This window comes from Gaeumannomyces tritici (genome assembly GCF_000145635.1).
Source record: "Gaeumannomyces tritici R3-111a-1 unplaced genomic scaffold supercont2.15, whole genome shotgun sequence".
NCBI lineage: Eukaryota > Fungi > Ascomycota > Sordariomycetes > Magnaporthales > Magnaporthaceae > Gaeumannomyces > Gaeumannomyces tritici.
Window position 1 is genome coordinate 105,387 of NW_008804559.1, and position 17,692 is coordinate 123,078.

At 57.5% G+C, this 17,692-nt stretch overlaps 7 protein-coding genes across 8 annotated transcripts; 3 read left to right on the top strand and 4 right to left on the bottom strand.

Moving 5' to 3' along the window:
- Position 1: 1 nt before the first annotated feature.
- GGTG_13523 (hypothetical protein) lies at positions 2 to 311 on the top strand (the record flags this gene model as incomplete). Its single annotated transcript, XM_009231433.1, has 1 exon — positions 2 to 311. A coding segment is annotated over one exon (279 nt), but the record flags the coding sequence as incomplete, so codon positions are not given.
- Positions 312 to 2,264: 1,953 nt separating this feature from the next.
- Positions 2,265 to 5,040, bottom strand: GGTG_13524 (hypothetical protein; the record flags this gene model as incomplete). Its single annotated transcript, XM_009231434.1, has 5 exons — positions 2,265 to 2,299; positions 2,478 to 2,876; positions 2,997 to 3,595; positions 3,647 to 3,801; positions 4,294 to 5,040. 5 exons carry the CDS (start codon positions 5,038 to 5,040, stop codon positions 2,265 to 2,267), a joined length of 1,935 nt encoding a protein of 644 aa, XP_009229698.1.
- Positions 5,041 to 5,888: 848 nt separating this feature from the next.
- Positions 5,889 to 6,038, bottom strand: GGTG_13525 (hypothetical protein; the record flags this gene model as incomplete). Its single annotated transcript, XM_009231435.1, has 1 exon — positions 5,889 to 6,038. The coding sequence occupies one exon, from the start codon at positions 6,036 to 6,038 to the stop codon at positions 5,889 to 5,891; it is 150 nt and encodes a 49-aa protein (XP_009229699.1).
- A 606-nt stretch (positions 6,039 to 6,644) lies between these two features.
- GGTG_13526 (hypothetical protein) lies at positions 6,645 to 7,502 on the top strand (the record flags this gene model as incomplete). The annotated part of the gene is made up of 2 exons (XM_009231436.1): positions 6,645 to 6,829; positions 7,013 to 7,502. 2 exons carry the CDS (start codon positions 6,645 to 6,647, stop codon positions 7,461 to 7,463), a joined length of 636 nt encoding a protein of 211 aa, XP_009229700.1. The 3' UTR covers positions 7,464 to 7,502.
- A 1,020-nt stretch (positions 7,503 to 8,522) lies between these two features.
- On the bottom strand, positions 8,523 to 10,135 carry GGTG_13527 (hypothetical protein; the record flags this gene model as incomplete). Its single annotated transcript, XM_009231437.1, has 3 exons — positions 8,523 to 8,688; positions 8,737 to 9,424; positions 9,970 to 10,135. 3 exons carry the CDS (start codon positions 10,133 to 10,135, stop codon positions 8,523 to 8,525), a joined length of 1,020 nt encoding a protein of 339 aa, XP_009229701.1.
- A 1,820-nt stretch (positions 10,136 to 11,955) lies between these two features.
- On the bottom strand, positions 11,956 to 13,807 carry GGTG_13528. Of its 2 annotated transcripts, XM_009231438.1 has the most exons (3): positions 13,025 to 13,807; positions 12,621 to 12,946; positions 11,956 to 12,537 (listed from the first exon to the last, which is right to left on the bottom strand). In XM_009231438.1, the coding sequence occupies exons 1-3, from the start codon at positions 13,425 to 13,427 to the stop codon at positions 12,067 to 12,069; spliced, it is 1,200 nt and encodes a 399-aa protein (XP_009229702.1). In that variant the 5' UTR covers positions 13,428 to 13,807; the 3' UTR covers positions 11,956 to 12,066. The 2 variants fall into 2 exon arrangements, with proteins under 2 accessions (XP_009229702.1, XP_009229703.1); XM_009231439.1 differs by having other exon boundaries at positions 11,956 to 12,946.
- Positions 13,808 to 13,951: 144 nt separating this feature from the next.
- On the top strand, positions 13,952 to 17,629 carry GGTG_13529 (hypothetical protein; the record flags this gene model as incomplete). Its single annotated transcript, XM_009231440.1, has 6 exons — positions 13,952 to 14,822; positions 15,415 to 15,537; positions 16,186 to 16,416; positions 16,786 to 17,194; positions 17,247 to 17,472; positions 17,531 to 17,629. The coding sequence occupies 6 exons, from the start codon at positions 13,952 to 13,954 to the stop codon at positions 17,627 to 17,629; spliced, it is 1,959 nt and encodes a 652-aa protein (XP_009229704.1).
- Between the last annotated feature and the right edge of the window lie 63 nt (positions 17,630 to 17,692).

Here is a 17,692-nt window from a genome sequence, read left to right on the forward strand (position 1 = left end):
GGATGGCTACGGGAGCACAACGCCGCTGCAACTGGCCGCGGAAAACGGGCACGAGGCCGTCGCGAGGCTGCTCGTGCAGGCGGGCGCCCATAAGGACGCGGAGGATGGCTACGGGAGCACAACGCCGCTGCAACTGGCCGCGGAAAACGGGCACGAGGCCGTCGCGAGGCTGCTCGTGCAGGCGGGCGCCGACAAGGACGCGAAGGATGACTTCGGGTGGACGCCGCTGCACCGGGCCGCAGAAAACGGGCACGGGGCCGTCGCGAGGCTTTTGCAATAACAACTTCACCACCTCCCCACCCACCACCTACTGGATGCTTTTAATTATATACCTAAGACGCGGCAAATAGAAGGCTTAAAAATACGAAAAAAAAAAAAAAAAAAAAAAAAAAAAAAGTTGCTAGGCTAATGTTTATCAGATGGCGGCGGCTCCGTGTGGCAATTACGCTGATGTGCTCTGCTAGATTTATGACGTATGGAGTTTTAGTTTCGGTGGATTAGCTCTCGCATCGTCACAAACGCGGCCGCATTTTTATCAAAGTGGGTACCTGCAGATCCACTCCGGCAGCTGTTATAAGTCCTTTAGACCGCGACTTTAGTGTATGACACGTACTGTAGGATCAACTTCGAGCGCGACTCTGAACGCGCGTATCGTCTCCCGTGCACAATCGTTCCGGCACGCGGCTGTTTGGCGAGTCGCGACACCTCTCTCCACTTTGCATGCACTGTGTTAAAGCACGCCGAGAACTATGCCGTGGAAAGAAAAGCCCTTAGCGCTGTAACACCCCAAGCGGTGCCAGAGCCTAAGCGGTTCCAGAACACCCTGGGGCGCCAGGCGCTACAGCTAGTTTTCAACACAGCGTCAAGCGTCACGGTCGGTTTCCAGCGTGGCGTGGGCCACTGGAAAACATGACATCAGGATCGAGGATCCGGATCGGAGATCGAAGGAGAACAACCATAATGATGATCCTTGGAAGAACTCAGGCGGGATTGGGGCTCGGAACGCATCGCGGAACCGTTGAGAAATGCAAGGGGGAGGCAGGGGTGGGGTCAAATTTAGACGGATGAGGAAGGCGGATTGACGGAACTGTCATGGTTCGGCAGTAGGAGCCTCCACCCACTTGCTACCTGTGAGGCAAGGCTGCACGAGAGGGCACGCCACGCCATAACACGGATCAAAGAGGCTCAACAGGCCGTCGAGGAGGCACGCGGGCCGTTGACCCGGACCCAGGCCGCCAAGTCAGAAAAATTGGCGGCTCACAGGCCCCCAAGGTTCTTGAGGCATTGGACAACGACGCTGCATAATTTTCCATTTTTTTCTATATAGTTTGGCGCGAATTGATGGCGTTCAATTGATTGTAGTCTCGAGTCCCTGTGCCGATTATGTGGCCCGTGAGGGGGTGACCCACTCTAGACGATCACAGCCATTATCCCCTTACTGTTCGGTCTTTGCCCTTACTCCTAGGAATGTTGAATGGTGGCTACTGCGGGGAGTAACTGGTGCGGCAGCGGCACGTGGCCGTAGACGTGATCCACCACGAGACCGGATTCCTTTCCCCCTCATCCGTAATAAACTGTTCGTGAGGAGAGCAGAATGCACGGCGACCGTGACACTGGCCGCGTCGGCCCCGCGCGAGTCGGCCCTGCGGGCTTCCGTGCCTCCCGCTGCCGGCTCGGCAGGACCGGCGCAGCGCCAGCGCTTCCCGTCTGACGCGCGCCAAGCAAACAATCCGAACCCCGCCCCATGCGTGCCGCGGGCCATCCTTATAATAAAAACCAGATTTCGTCCCTGGGTTTGGATGTTATGCATACGGCTACTTTCGCAGCTATATTCGAATCCAAAAATAATTAGGGAACAGCCACGACCGTCACAACCATGCATGTCATATTGGGTAGGAATAAATACTACACATCATCCTAGCTACTCCAATTGGACACGGCCGACAGAGATGAGAGAGTGCGCGGATGGTCTGGACCAAGGACACGCTGCTGAGCCTGCGCGCAGTCCTTTATCAGCGCTAGGGCCTCTGCATGCCGGCCCTGATCCTTCCAGGTGAAAGCGAGGTTATTCATGCTCGTCAGCGTTAAGGGATGGTCGGGTCCGAGCTTGGTTTTGCTCGTTTCCATCACTTCCACAAATAGCTTTTCAGCCTCCCGCCAACGGCCTTGATTCCTGTATGTCGACGCGAGGTTATGTATGCTCGTTAGCGTTGAGGGATGGTCGACTCCGAGCTTGGTTTTGCGAGTTTCCATCACTTCCAGCTCTAGCTTTTCAGCCTCCTGCCACCGGCCTTGATTCCTGTATATCGACGCATGCAACGCCATACTGGCCAGTGTCTTTTCGTCGCTTTTTCCCAACTGTTTTTCACGACTTCTTTTTGCTTTGCCCGCCATCCGCTCTGCTGCCCTGTACCTGCCTTGTTCCAACGCATACCATCCCCCGCGGTGCATGAGGCCTGCCCACAACTCCTGCGTACCCTCCTCAGTTGGCCGGCAGTCTATTGCTGCTTCGACATGCGCAAATAGCTGCTGGCATGTCGCCCAGTTGCTGTAGTCCCCCGTAGGAAACGCCGCCGCCATCCGCTTAACAAACTGTCGCCTGAATTTGTCTTGCAGCCCGTCCGCTTCCAGCCATTGCCGCATCGACAGCTGTACGAGCCCGTGCATCTCCAACACGCTCGCGTTCTCGCTTGTAGATACAAGACAAAAGTCTTGCAGGATGGCCACATCGTCTTCAAAACCGTCATCTGCCTCGTCGCTGCTACTGCCAGATTCCGACCCTGAATCCCGCTGGACACTTTCGGTATTGACGGGCTTAAGAAGCGATAAAGCGATTCCCTGTGGATCGAAGAAGCTCATGAGCGCAAGAAGGTCGGCTGCAGAAGATCTTTTGGACCGGATATGTTCGAATGAAATCTGCCAAGTCGTAAGGATGGCATTTGATGCCCCACCATCCCGCCGTAGGTCACCTGCATCGTGGCCCAGGAGCCGAGTACGTTTGCGTTCGCCCTTATGAAACTCGGCCAAATACAACACGATTGAGCTCAGCGGCGACCTTGCCCGGATGTATGCCGCCGCCTGGCTGACGGCAAGGGGAACAAAGTCAAGTGCCTGCACCAAGGCTTTGGCTGTGTCCGTATCGGGGAGCGGGCCCAGTTTTCTCTCTAGGAGAAGGAGAGCATCGGCCAGGACCAGCGGCCCAATTTCAATAATGTTGTTGTGGTTCCCGGTAAGCCTATATGCTAGGCCCTTGTTGCGAGTCGTAACGACGATGGATCCGTTTCGGCTTTGTGGGAGGTAGCTTGCCAACGGTTTTCCCTCGCGGCCGTCGTTCGTCGCATAAAACACGTCTCCGTCGTCGGTGCTGTCAAGGATAATGGTCCATTGGCCGTTCCGTTCGTTGGAGAGCCAACCGTATACAAGCTGTAATACGTCGGCCTTGGGCTGGTTCCGACCGGGTAGCTTGACGGCGTTGGCAATGGCCTGGAAGCCTTCTTCGACGCGGGCCTGCGTGCCAGCGTGGATCCAGAAGATCCATTTGTTGGGTGTTTCCTCGGCGGTTCGGTGGGCGAATTCGATGGCAAGTTGCGATTTGCTACTATTGTTAGCTTGTTTTCGGCACGGTATATTTTAGAATAACACGTACCCAATGCCACCTAGGCCAACCAAAGCCACACGGCCAGCCGGTTCGAGACACCGCTGGCGAAGCTGGTCGAGAATGTCGCCGCGGTCAACGAAATCGGGGTCGCGGGAAAAGGGAATGGTAGCGAATGGCTGCGGCGGGGTTTCTACGCGTTCTGACTCGAAAGTTAGCAGGGCTTAGCCAGGGTGGATCGCACAACTAACCCGGCGGGAGGTGGATCTCTGTGTTCATCGTCCCATAGTTTTGTCCCAGCTGCTGGCCACGGTTCCTGGATCCGAATGAAGCGGACGGCAAAAAGGCGGGCGATTGAGGACGATCTTGTGACAGCTGTGAGAGTTCGGGGCCTTGGATTTCAGAGGCATACAGTCAGCTGAGAAGTTCCATCTTAAAATTGCATGTTACGGCTTGTCCCTACCGGAAGCGACTTCTGCCACCCATCTGCTCAGCTCTCCAAGTAACCTTTTGAATCCGTTCTCCTCCACAGAGGAAAACCTGACCATGTCCCTGTGGTTGGCGTGAATGCTGATCGAAGTAAAGCCCTCGAAAGTAGCGGATTCCTTGGATACAACCGTCCCGGCGATAGACAAAGGCAATTCTTCAAAGAAGCATGTGACCTCGAGGCGCCTTCCGCTTTCCCGCTGTTCGCGTACCATGTCCAAAAACCGGCCTTGAATAGATTCGAGGAACTGATCTTTCGTTTCCAGGATCCCCAAGAGCGACTCGTTGGTAGACTTGACAAGGCCAATAGCCCTCGCCGGTATCCGACCCCAATCGGCCATCCAAGACCCCTTGTGAGGGGTGCCCATGAATATGATGCCTTTGGTGCAATCGAATATGTCGCGAAGGTGAGATTCGGGATGGTTTCGCGAGTGCAGAATAGCCTCTTTGCAGACAAGGCCGCCCAGACTGTGGGCAACGAAAATGAGGGGACGAGACCGCGCTTCGCAGCTAGCTCTGTCTGTCGTCAGGTCGTTCAGAAGGTTCTTGGCATGGTCTTTCAGCCGATTATTCGATGCAACCGATCGTCGCAACACGTATGCGTCGTATCCGTACGTGAGTATGCGGGCGTTCTTGAGCTTCTGCGGTAGAAGGGTCCCTGGCCAGGGCGTGGACTGCCCGTCGGCGGTCCAGGTACTGTCCCGGTTCCCAGTCAAGCCGTGGACGAAACAAATGTCGACCGTGGCATCGGGACAGTCGTGCAGAACTTTGACTCCATCGGGGAAGGGGGGGACTGGCGGCGCGCTCTCCGAAGGGCCCGGTTGGAGCGGGTCTTGACTCGGTTCTCGAGGCGGGCTCTCGGGGGGGCCCGGCTGGAGCGGGTCTTGGCTCAGTTCTTGCGGCGGATCACGCTGCTCCAAGTGTAGCAGTTCCTTGACTTTCTTCTTCATCCGCTTCATTGTCGAAGCAACCAGTAAGGCGGCCTAGGCTGAAGCACAGTACAGGTAATCGCAATGTTTGATGGTTTAACGACCAAGGCCCGTCGTTTCCGAAATGCAAACTCGCGAGAAGGAGAGGAATGTGGTGGGGCCAGCTAGATGCCCGACACACCTGCCTAACAACGCACCACAGCCAATCATCTTCGCATTTTGGCCGGGCTGAGCATTGCAGTTTTAGCGATACGGACCTGTTCAGCCATTGGCGTGGGGCGGTAATTTGACGAAAATACTCTAAGGCGTCCTGTCCAATCCGGCGCGGCAAGCCTGGCAGCACTGCACGGGTGGCGAAACAAATTAACACGGTTTTGTTGTCAAAGCCCTACGACGCCCCGACGCGTCAATATACCTTATCGAACCGCGTTTTAAAACGGAGGAAACAAAAAGGCAACGGAGTCATGGGTACATCCATCGTACTTTCGTTATAACAGGCAGCTGAGCTAGCAAATTACGCACAGCTGCTGCGCCTCCATTTCACACTCGCCTCCCGAAGGAAGGGGTTCGGCCGGGGCCGTGTGACGCCAACTTTTTTCTCTATTGGAACGTCGCCTCCATACCGGTCTTGGTTGCATAATATTAGCACAGAGCAGACAGACTTGCTATTCGAAAAAATCTATCATACCAAGGCGCAGCGCTCACGCATCGAGGCGGCCCGGCGTTATGCAGTACGACGTACGGCCGCACGATTTCCTGGTCGACGAAACCAAGCCTCAAGATTCCCGACTTTGGCAGGTCCGTCCCTCGACGGGTCGCGGCCCGAAAGCTGCCAGCAAACTGGGGGATTGATTGCCAATCGGGAGCTTGGTTGTTGTTCAGCGGAAGGCGGAGCACCAGGGTTCCAGGGCAGGACGAGCTCCTCCTGGCGCCCAGTCTTTTCCGGCCGAGTTCGAATGCCAGCTTTGCAAGAAGTTCTCGATACCGTCCGACTGGACCAAGCACGTGTAAAAAAGATCTCCAGCCATTGACTTACACTTGTGTCACCGCATGCGGTGGCAAAATGCAATTGCATCGATCGCGGCTGGGACTTGCTCCACGGCCCCGCGCACAGCCAGCAGCCGAGCCGTCGCAATATGCGCGCTGGTCGGCAGGTCGGCATCCAGGTCCTGCAAATAACACTGGGTTCAGCTCGGACGACGCCTCCAACCTGTCCCTGGCTTTTAGCCGCCGCTGGGACGTACTGGGGCTGGGAAGACGATGTCGGGACGGCGCGGATGCTCATTTGGCGGCGTGCGTGCAGCGAGACGACGGCGCAAGCTCGCATTGGGCTTTGACGGACTCGTAATGCCGCTGCTGGACTGCCATCCCCGTCGGCTCCCTACAGGCGTCCGCATCGCTACGAGGGGCCGGGAGTTTCCCCGACAGCCATGTTCGCCTGCTTAGAGCCTCCGACGAGCGTTTTGGAATGGACGCCCCACGCTTTCGGCAGATGTTATGGCACGGCACTGCCAGTAGTAGTTGACAGAGTTGATAGCCGATGGCTGGAGATTAGATAAGGAAGGACTGATAGGATAAAAGTGTGGCTTTCGGCCACACCTCTCCTTTAACCTTTCTTGGACGAGTATGGGCGCATGGCCGCCCGACCGAGGAGTGTGATCGACGCCAGCAGGGGAACGCCAAGCGTAGCTCGCTTCCGGCTGCGGGGGCTGGAGTCACTCCTGGCCTGGTTGGTCTCTGTAGGAGCGGACATCGTCGGACGCGGCGTGGCCGACCCGCCGCGTTACGGGGCAAGCCACCGCCGGCCACCGGCGTTCGCGTACGGCCTTTTGCCCCGCGCCCGCTGGCTTACGAAAACGACCTGGTATCGCACGCGAAAACGGTCGCCTGTTAGGGCAGTTAGATAAAGGGAGACCCCTTCCACCTGTGCTAAAAAGCCAGGACAATTAGAACCGCTGTTCTGTTTGCGATAGGGGTCTTATACACCTAACGGGCACGAGAGGCAGGGCTGTAAGTGCACGGAGGGCACGCCGTACCATAATATCGCTTCCGATTTCGCGACCTCCTCCGTAAAGGGCGATGTAGCGGCGGCGAGGGCCAGGAAACTACTGTTGGACCGTAGCAAAGAGTTTGTAGAAGAGCGGGTGTTTCGAAGAAGCTTTATCGAGCCGGACTTGAAGCTGGTCTTGGAGACGCCAGCTATTGTAAAATCCAACGAGTATATTGACAAGCTCGAGCTTGAGAGGGGCATGTGGCGCTGGCGCTGGTCTCTCCCCGCGAGCACTGAGGTTACCCTGGATGAAGTTTCCGTCGAGCATGGCGACGACGACAGGCTTCTGGTCGGCGACGACGGGCTTCTAATCGCCGAAGCATATCCTCGACCTGCTGGAGTCGTGCATCTTCGTCACCTTTTTTATCCTGATGCGGCATTGGCGCTGCTTGCGTCGATGTAGGCGGAGTTTAAAAGGAATCGGGCTTCGGGTGTAAAGTATGGGCCGTTGCAAGGTTCGTATGGGGAGGGAACGCTCGCTTGCCACGTCGTCGGCTGGGACGCTCTGTTGCATGGATGCAGATGCCTGCCGTCGTTAGCTTGAGATCTGGATGAGAAGCAAGGATGGACGGCGAGCCCCGGACGGGGAGCGTTGGCGCCCTGTGGGCCCGCAATATGGCGGCACGGGATATTCGAAAAGAATTCTGGCCTGTGTTGTCGCGGCTCCAATCGTGGTGGACAAGGTGATATTACGTGCGCCCTGGTGTTCGAGGGAGGCGTGCGAAGGAGGCGCTGCGTCACGCAGCATGCTGGCACCAAATATTCTGTCGACTCCTTTCCTGCCAGCGACTGCTCGCTGCTAACCGATAGCCGAAGCTGAGATGACGTCATAATTTTTGGCGCATCTCCACTATTTTCCAGCGATGCGCCCGCACTTTGGGAAATCGTAGGGTGCTCCAGCTTGGATCCGTGCAGACCCAGGCGCCAAAAACAGCGCGCGCAGGCAGACGCCAGCACCTGCTGGGTCAACTCAGCCGTCCACAGCAACGCCAGCCCTCGCGCGCCCTCCTTCGCCGTGCTGCGCCTAATCGACAGGTAGGACCTGGCCGCTGTACGGGCTGGTATCCAAAGCTTCATGTAGTACGCCCAACAGGTCATATAAAACCACGAGTGCCCCTCCCTACGCTGCAACGCTTACAAGAAGGATGGTAACCCCGACAGCAGGCAGTTGGAACGTAACGTAATCCTGGTTACTTCTGCAGCCTATTTCAAGCCCTCCGCCCTGTTGAGCAATCGCAGACACTCGCATACAGAAACCGTCGCCTCCCACGTCGTTTTTCAGCGCCTAAATGTATCGCAAACAGCCTTTATTTCCGTCCACTGGCGAGCTGCATCCCCGCATGTCCAGTACTTGCTGTGGTTTAGATCGCGAAGTATCGACCACTGCCTGCGCCGCGTGTATGTTTTCCGCGGTTTCGGAGCTGCTTGGGAGACCAGTGGGTGCCATTGAGGTAGGAGCGTTTTAGATGTCGTCGGCATTCTTGTCCGGTACTCGCGAGTCAGGTCTCTGTGCGGCTCTGTAGAAGGTTGCAGGCGCGGAGCTGGCCGAGTTGTTTGCCTCGCCAGGGCGTACTGGCTGCTCTGGCCCAAATCGCGAGGTGTCAACCGCTAGATGCTCGGCGTGTGCGCTGTGTCTCCTTGTTTCAGAACACCTGAAAAAGAAATGCAAAACGCACCGCAAGTGGGATGACCTCCAGCAGAACAGGCGAGGTAAAGTACATAACAACGTGGGTTGTCCACCATCATTCGGCATCAGAAGACCAGACCTCGGAAGAGGAAGGGTCATCACACTCTCTCCCTCCCCCTCCGCTACCTCTTCCGAAATGTCCGCCACGGGCGCCACCGACGCGTTGGTACCGTTGGGACGGACCATGCACACCCACCGCTGGCCCCGCTGGTCCATATACTCCACACGGGTAAGGGGACCGTTCCAGCCCATCTCCTTATCCGAATCGCCATCCGACTCGGGCTCCGAATCGGAGTCGCCACGGGACGCCGGTCCCTCTGCCTCCACCCAAGGAGCCGCCGTTGGAATGTCGACGCCATCCCGGGTCAATAGTATAAGCCAGAAAGCCACGGGCCGAGGCCGAGAATTCTCCTCGTTGCAAACCGAGCGGCGCAGTCGAAGAGGAGGCTGGCTCAGGTTAGCCAGCATCCAGTTAACCTCCCCGGGCTCCGCGGAGGTCGCATGGCCGTTGCACACACGGTGGAAATAACGAGGTTCCTCGCCTTCGGCGGCCAAGTTGGCCGGCCGGACTTCCCAGAGCAGGTGCTGGGGCGAAGCGAGGGAGTACTCGTAGTGGCCGAGGTCCAAAGGAAGGGACAGTCGTCGATAGCCGAAAGAACCAGGAGAGCGGCGCCGGACTCGGAGCGACCCCCTTCGTCAGCCTCATAGAAGAGGCCGTATCGAGCGGCAGGATGAGTGGTGACAGAAGCGCCATGGAGTTCTCTCACAAGAAGAGGTTGTACATGCACCGGGTCCGAACTGCAGCGACCCCAGGAGACGGTCTACCACCACGAACCCACCACGCGGACTCCATAAGTCCAACGTCCGCGTTGAAGGGGTACCCACGGGGCAAAAGACAACATCTCCAGCCCCGGCGGTGACTGCGAAAGCAGCGACCCATTTCGGTATGACCTGAGGCGCAAGCCTGGTCGTGGTCGGAGTGATAGCCACCCGAAGGAGGTCGGCCACATAGCAGTTGCCGCAAGGGAACAGGCGCCGATCGTCGTGGAAGTCCGGAATGCTAGCGATAAGGATGTCCGGCGCCGACCGGCGGTCCTCCTCCGCGAGCAGGCGCAAGGCAAGACGATATGGCGCCTCACCGGTATTAAGGTCGGCAAGGCGCCGAGAAACACCTGCAGGATAGGCGGGCGGCGGAGGACCAGTATGGCTCAGAGACGGGCACAGCCGTGGTGAGCGATGGCGGGCGCAAACGCGACCGCAGGACGGGGACCGTGGATCGACGTGACCCGGAGTCTTTCGCGCACAACCTCATCAACGGAGGCTCGCTCCGCAGTGAGAGCGAAAAGAGACTCGCGATGCGCTGCGTTGTCGGCCTGAACGGAAGACATGATGCTGGGAAAAGTCAGTAGACGCTCGAGACGAGCGCACTGGAGGGGAGGACGAAGACGTACGAAGCCCGTGACCGCAATCTGAAGGCGTCGACAAAGGCAAAGAGCGCGAGCAGGCGCGAGGATATGGAGATCGTGCGAGCGCGAGGAAGCAAGCGAGGCAGGCTTATGTATCAGGAGCGCCAGCCCCGCGGGCAAACAGGCAGTGCGAGGGCAGAGGGAACAAAGCAATAATAGGTTGTTGTTGATTGCTATTGTGGGTGGTGTTGTTGAAAGGAAAAACAACGCCGGTCCGCCGGAGGGAAAACAAAAGGCCCACCGGCAGGCCCGCTCCTGCCCTAACCGTCGCCGGGGCCGCCCGGGCCCGCCGGCCCCACACGGCCGAACGCCACCAAAATCACCTCGACCTCGTCGCCAGGCCAAAAGTGAGGCCATTCCCAACGCCTACCGAACACCAACCGTCCGTGATGGTAAAGGCACCAACAACGCTGGTCACAACGCATTCCACCTCTGGCTTCCTACCAGTGGGCACCGCCGAGACGTCAGCGCCCCGGAGGGGGATAGTGTAAGGCGATCTGCCGCGACAAAGCCCGACGAGGGGGATCCGGATAGGGAATTATGAGCTCAGTATCGCTGCAGAAGCCGGATGCACCGCTATGTATTAGCCCACTAGTCCATACAACACAGTCACGAATCGCTGAACCCGGAACCTCCTATTGACCTGCTCATCTGTACGTTCGTGCATGACAAGCCGTGCTTGCCCACCATCCCTCAAAGAGCTTCAAGCGTGGGTCAGCCCCGGAGGCGAATGGGTACGAGTGATTGACGGACTGGCAGCTCGCACTGACCATCCCTGCCTGTTTTTGGTCATCCGTTGTTTGCGCAGGCAAAGCGCGCAGGATGGAGAGTGGGCAAATCGCCCGTCTCTGTTGGGATAGCTGACATCTGTGCCTTAACCGCGGAGCAAAAAAAGAGAAAGCAAGCCAGCAGCCAACCGAAAATTTGAGATGTCGCCAGTTTGGGAGAGAGCGTCAAATTCCACACAAGCCGCCGCGAGGCTTGCATCTTTTGGTTTGGACGGATAGGGATGGGTGCTGCAGGCTGGGTAGCAGCCCCCTGTTGGAAAGGTCCCCACCGGCGCCGGGATGTGCTCGCCGAGCGGTGGCGAAAGCTTGACATAACTTCATTTATTGGAGCACACAACAAATCACCGAGGACCGAGCACTGGCGGTGGCGGTGGCGGGGAGTCGGGCTCGGGTTCTATAGCGGGCCTGGATGGCTTCAAGCGGCGCGGCGACAAAGCTCTGGAGGGCATTGAGATTTCCCCCGGCCTTCACATCTTGGTTCGGCACGCCATCCCTGGATCTGGAAATTTATGTGGTCGGGAATTTCCCCGACTTGCCAAATCATCCCCCACCATTTTTGAACCATTTCTGGTGTCGCACGTCCAGCGGAGGGACAGACTAAGATAAAGGTCTCGATAACGGGGATAGGGTGCTTTCTGAGCAGCCCGTGCACGGCGTCGATAACGCGGACCGGCGCGCCAAAGCGGCTGCGGCGTCGTCGGCGGCCACGGTCGAGGAGAAGCTGCACCGCGAAAGCAGACGATGCTGGTTGCACCACAGGTTGCTTGATCCCCCTCAGCCAGCCAACCAGAGCGGCTGGTGCAGAGTGGTTCGAGGTTAACCTTATTTTCTTAGCCCTTTTTTCTTCTACGCACACTACAAGTTGCCTTTTCAGCATTTGTCTGCTTATATTGCGCATGGCCCGACAGGTCCGAGATGCTATCTCCATTGGACCCGACCAGGGCGTACAAAGCTCGAAAGATTGGTCCCACCTAAAAGTGTTGGCCGTTTCTCGTCTCCCGTTCGCAGCTCTCCCGCCAAATTTCCTTTTTCCCTTCAGGTTTCCAGGTGAGGTGAGCTGGCCTGTCAAGACCGGACGCCGATGCATGCAACCGAATTCAGTTTCGAACTAAGGAGAATCCCGAGTTGCGTCGATCCGTCGGACCGCACTCCGTATTCTTCAGCATCGCGAAAAACCCGGTCGATATAATCACCCGCCCCCGAAAGGTGCAGGATGTGCCCAATCGCGCTATGAATGGCAAGCAGACGAGGCGAGGGCGGGTCGATATTCCGGTCTTCGGTAAGGTAAAGGGTTCGCGTAACTGGCAAACCTAGAGTTTCGCCAACGAAATCCTTGAACGCATCGATGCGATACGTATGCGGGGGTTGGTCGGGAACAGGCTCAAAAAAGATCTGAAAGGAGCCGAAGTCAAGATGGTGCTCATGTGATAGAGTGATGGCGTTGTAGGGCCGGTCGATTTCGGCGCCTTCAATCATGTACACAACTCCCACGTCGAACATATTCAAAACATCCAAGGCGGCTTTTCTCCCTGGGCTCTACATGCCACGTTATAGGTGTCAGCCCGCAAAACCCAATACGGGGACTGGGACTTGGGGAAAGGGGGTTGCCGTCCATGTACCAACAGGGAGTCTGAAGCTTTGGTCAGCGAATGCGGGAGGATATGGGCAACTTCCAAAGTCCGGAAGTCACGCGGCCCGATTAGATGGCCGTCATCATCCCTGGCATTTCCTGGCGCGGCTTCATAACGCTTACGGCCCTCGGTGGTATCGAATTTGCGTGAGATCACACAGCGGTGGCGATCGCGGACGAGACAGGTGCCGCGGAGAGTCGAGACGCGTTCTGGCGTACCGACGACGGCTTGGGGCAAATCGGAGCCTTGGGCCCTCTGAACGGCGGAATTGGTGATGGGGGACGGCTGGGGAGTTTTGTTCGAAACGGCCTTTACTAGGTAGTAAAAAGAGGCATATGTTAGACTGGCCCGGCGGAAAGGACAAGGAGAGAGAAAGGACAAGGAAGTCTTACGCGGCAAGAAGAAGTTGTCCATTAGGTACTCTGCGAAGGCGTCCACCGATTTGCAAAGGCGCTCCTTCACCTCCGGGTCGCCGAAATCGACGTCCGAATCGGTGACGTTGCCCGCGAGAGGAAGATCCAGATGTTCGAAGAAGCTCGACAAAAAAAGGCTCTTGGAATCATCCGACCGCGCATAGTCGTGGGTGAGCCGGACGAGGGCGGGGTGGTTGTAGCCCTGCTGCGGCTGCTGGTTTGCGGCAGCCTCGCAGTGCTGAAGAATGTGGCGCATACGGATGTTGGCCTGGGCGCGCGTATCTTCTTCCATGACGGGCGTCCCGGCGTGCAGCATGCCTTGGAGCGACGACTGGTGCCGATGATGGGGCCCTGCCGGGTATGCGTTTGTTCTCAGGTCCATCTCCGAGGCCCGGATTTCGAGTCGCGGCTTGTTGCTGGTCTGTGCTGGGGACGGCCCCACTTGAACAATAAAGCGGAAAAGAACAGCAGGGGACAGGAAAGAGGACAGGAAAGAAATACGAAAACACGGAAACACACGACCCGTGCATCCCTTCGAGTGCCATTAGGCAGAATAGGAAAGGGATAGGCAAAGGCCAACCTGTTTGTTGTTGTGACTCGGGTACGCTCGCGCTGTGTGATTTTTGCAGTTGGGTAACGTATTCGCATGGAATGTGCTGAAATGATGCCAAGTGCTAACTTGGGCGGATCGTTGATCTGTGACTCACACATGTACCTTTTGAAGGTCGCTCTTCCAGGCCCGCACTCTATGATCATCATGCTTGTTCCGACTTTGTTCTTGCTTTGGCGCGTCCGCCACCCGCCCCACCCGCGTCTGGTCGGCTTAATTCGTGGCATCCTCGCCCATCCGCCTCGCCTTGCGTGTCGCTCCGGTACTCCCACCCCCGAAACCAGCTGACCAGACCCATGTGCCGCCTGCCCACCACCTTCCTCTTTGCGGAATCCGCTTCCCTCATCACTGACTTCCCCGTCCAGTCTTCCAGTTCGAGCTCGTCGGGTTCCAAATGGGAGGAGGAGCAGCCCGCTGCTCCCACCTCTGCTCCCACCGCCGCTCCCGCCTCCGCTCCCGCCTCTGCCCTTTTCAACATTTCGCGCGGTCTCGCACGCGCCGACCGCTGCTTCCGCTGTACCTTGCGGGACCAGCCTTGCAACCTCGCTAGCTGCAAGTGCACCGCCGCCCTCCCCGTCGTCACACACCCGAAACAACGTTGGCTTCCGCAACCCAAAGAGGAGGATTGCCGACGACCAATCATTTGCCACACGGCTCGATCGGTCGCAGGCAGCGGCCATTTGAGGATGCCGATATGTGGGTCTGGCTCAAGCCTGACCAATCATTTTTTAGCGGCCTTTGTTCCTATGGAAATCCACATGGCTGACGGTTGCCGGACTCTCCGAAAAAGAGTGCGCTCGCTCAGCTCGACGAGGCGGCAGCCGTGGATCCGCAGGAGCGGCTGGGGCGCCTCGGGGCTCACGGGGGATCGTACGGCGGTCTTGGACCAGGACGCCCTGCTCTCGCCTCAGCCAGGCCTCGGCAAGGAGCACCAGGTCCGGTGCTACCACGAGCTCGTCAGCGACGGCGGCCGACCGCCCTATTCGCTGGAAACGCTTGACGATGTATACGAGCACCCCGCAGAGTTTATCGAGATGGTGCGGCCGTGGATGGAGGTCCTGTTCTCCTCTATAAACCCCGATAACTTGGGCGTGTTCTCGCGCCGCCAATACGTTCGAAGGAGTTCCGGAGGTGGCAGCGCGACAAACGTGGGCAGCAGGCGGAAGGGTAATCGCTTAAACGATTGGTAGACGGCAAGCGGCCCGCCCGGGCCCGCCGGCCCCACACGGCCGAACGCCACCAAAATCACCTTGACCTCGTCGCCAGGCCAAAAGTGGGGCCATTCCCAACGCCTACCGAACACTAACCGTCCGTCCGCGATGGTGAAGGCACCAACAACGCTGGTCACAACGCATTCCACCTCTGGCTTCCTACCAGTGGGCACCGCCGAGACGTCAGCGCCCCAGAGGGGGATAGTGTAAGGGGATCTGCCGCGACAACGGCAGATCACCGCCACAGGAGGTGGCTCGAGCCCTGGAGGGCCCACGCCACGCGGAGGCCTAAGGCACCCAGGCACACGACAGGAGCCCGAGGCCCGCGTTACTTAGGCAGCTTGTGGGAGGCAATTAGAGTAGTGCCGAGGACAAGCTGATGTTGTTGTATCGACCCTATAGCAATACAGGCCTTCAACCCTCTACAGATCGTCTGCTATCATCGTGATCACCTCGTACAGGCCTTCGGCTTACCCCGTGACACGTTACCCCGCCCGTACAAGCGAATATTTTAGGGAAACATATCAACTGATTTGATATGTATACAGCAGATAAGATTCTCGAGCCCGCGGAGAGAAAATATGCAGACCCCGAGGCCGCGCAGGCACAGGCACGGCACGAGATGCACGACAAGAAGGTCGAGATTGACCTCTGGAATCTCGATATTTCGGGTATGACCTCGCAGGAGTTGGGGAGCTATGAATTGCCTAAATAGCATTTGTTACACAAGAGATGCACGGGCATGTCGTTGGCATGGCATTCGGGTCCAGATGGGCCGCCACGATGGTGCAACATTGGGGTAGATGTGCCCTCCATATTACCCATGGCGCAGTATTAAATTTCCCACTTAAATAGGGATATGCCCACATTTGAGACGGTTAGGGAATAGGCCCGACACATACACAATAGAGTCAGATTTAGACGCACTTTTGCACGCTGTTGACATTTCCATCTGGACGAAATCAGATCGGGGGGTGGTGTTTGGACGCAGTGACTGGGACGCGAATTAAAACACAGGTTAGCGAAGGTGCGGACCCGAGGAGGCGTGGAGGAAGACGAACACCGCCAGACTGGATACGTGACAGAATAACAAAGATGGGAGTACTACTGACCCTGCATACCGACAGCGGGGCTCCCTGAGTGGAGGATACCGGAGGAAAAGGTGCTGCGACGAGGATGGGTGGACAGCCCAGATACGCGCCCGAGCAGAGGCCGCTAAAATGCCGTGAGGGGAGGCGGAGAAGGTCGAGGTAGAAAGACCACAGGGCCAGTCGGACAGGGGCAAGAAATTCCCACGGACCAAAATACTGTACACGCAGGAGAAACTGCGCAAGAACGACGAGGCGAGGAGCAGACACGCGCGACGCGTCGGGTATGGAACAAGGAGTCCCTGAACCGCTGGACCCCGGTTAGCTCGACAACACCTCCGCTGGTCAGCCCCGGCGGTTCCAGTCACCGGCACCAGGGTGTAGCTGGCCCCGCATGCTTGTGCGCGACGCCCAAAACGGCTATGGACAGGGAGTGCCCGCAGGGTCCTGCCTGCAGCCTTGGTTCCTGTTCACCCTTGGTTCCTGTTCACAGCCTCAGCGTTGTTACGGATCTTTGCCTACCAAAGAGACGTTGCTGCAGTAGGGTAGAACTTCGAAAAAACCCGGCCTTTCGATAGGCTATCAATCAGAGATGCAGGTGTGGCTGCGCACCGCCTCGCTGCCGTTTTGGGGCTGTGCGAGTCGGGCGTTGCATTAAAGCCTTACCCCTCCTTTCGCGACCTGACGATGCGCCCTTCAAGTTCTCGACAAGCGCTCGTCGACATTTTACTACGACATCCATCCGCCCTATATCGGCTGATTACTGACTTTTCATTCTCATTTCGTAAGTGCTACCGGCTTGCCGTGCGATGGAGGCTTTGGGAGCAGCAGCAAGCGCCATCGCGGTGGTCGAGCTCGCCGCAAACGTCGGCGCACTCTGCCTACAGTACTCCCGCGATGTCAAAAAAGCCAAAGACGATATCGACCGCTTTCGACAGCAAACAGAGGCTTTAAAGACAATTGCCGAAGGTGCGCAGCGGCTTCTGCAAAGTCCAGATGGGTCTCGATTTGAGACCGCGCAAAACCTGCGCAGCGCCCTTGCGAACGCCCGCTCGCAGCTCGATCCCATTCACACGAGGTTAGAGGAGAAACTGAAGAATGGCCGTACGCATCGTGCTATGAGACGTATGGGTCTGCGCGCCTTGGTATGGCCGTTCGAAAGCAAAGACGTCGAGAAAATCATCAGCGACCTCCGGCAAGAGCGGGACGCGATATCCGCCGCACTCCAAGTAGATCAAACGTTCGTCACCCCACCTACAAGCCTTTATTACGTAGCTAATTTCGCGCAATAGCAAGCTCACCGCCGACATTAACCGCAAAATCGACATTTCAAAGCTCCTTGTCGCGAAAGGCGCTGCATTCGATGCCCAGGCGAACGAACACGACCCTAACTGCCACCCCGATACCCGTGTGGACCTTCTCGCCGACATTCACAAATGGATCGAGGATCCCAACGCAAAATGCATTTTCTGGCTGCGTGGCATGGCCGGCACCGGCAAGTCAACAATCTCTCGAACGGTGGCTAAAAAGCTTTCTGCGGCAAAGGTGCCTAGTGCGAGCTTCTTCTTCAAAAAAGGCGAGGGCGACCGCGGCAGCGCCGCCATGTTCTTCACCACCATACTCGCCCAGCTCGTCCACCAGGTGCCGGTCTTGGAATCACATGTCCAAAGTGTAATCGAGAACGATCCAGCCATCGTCGACAAAAACAAGAAAGAGCAATTCGAAAGGCTCCTCCTGG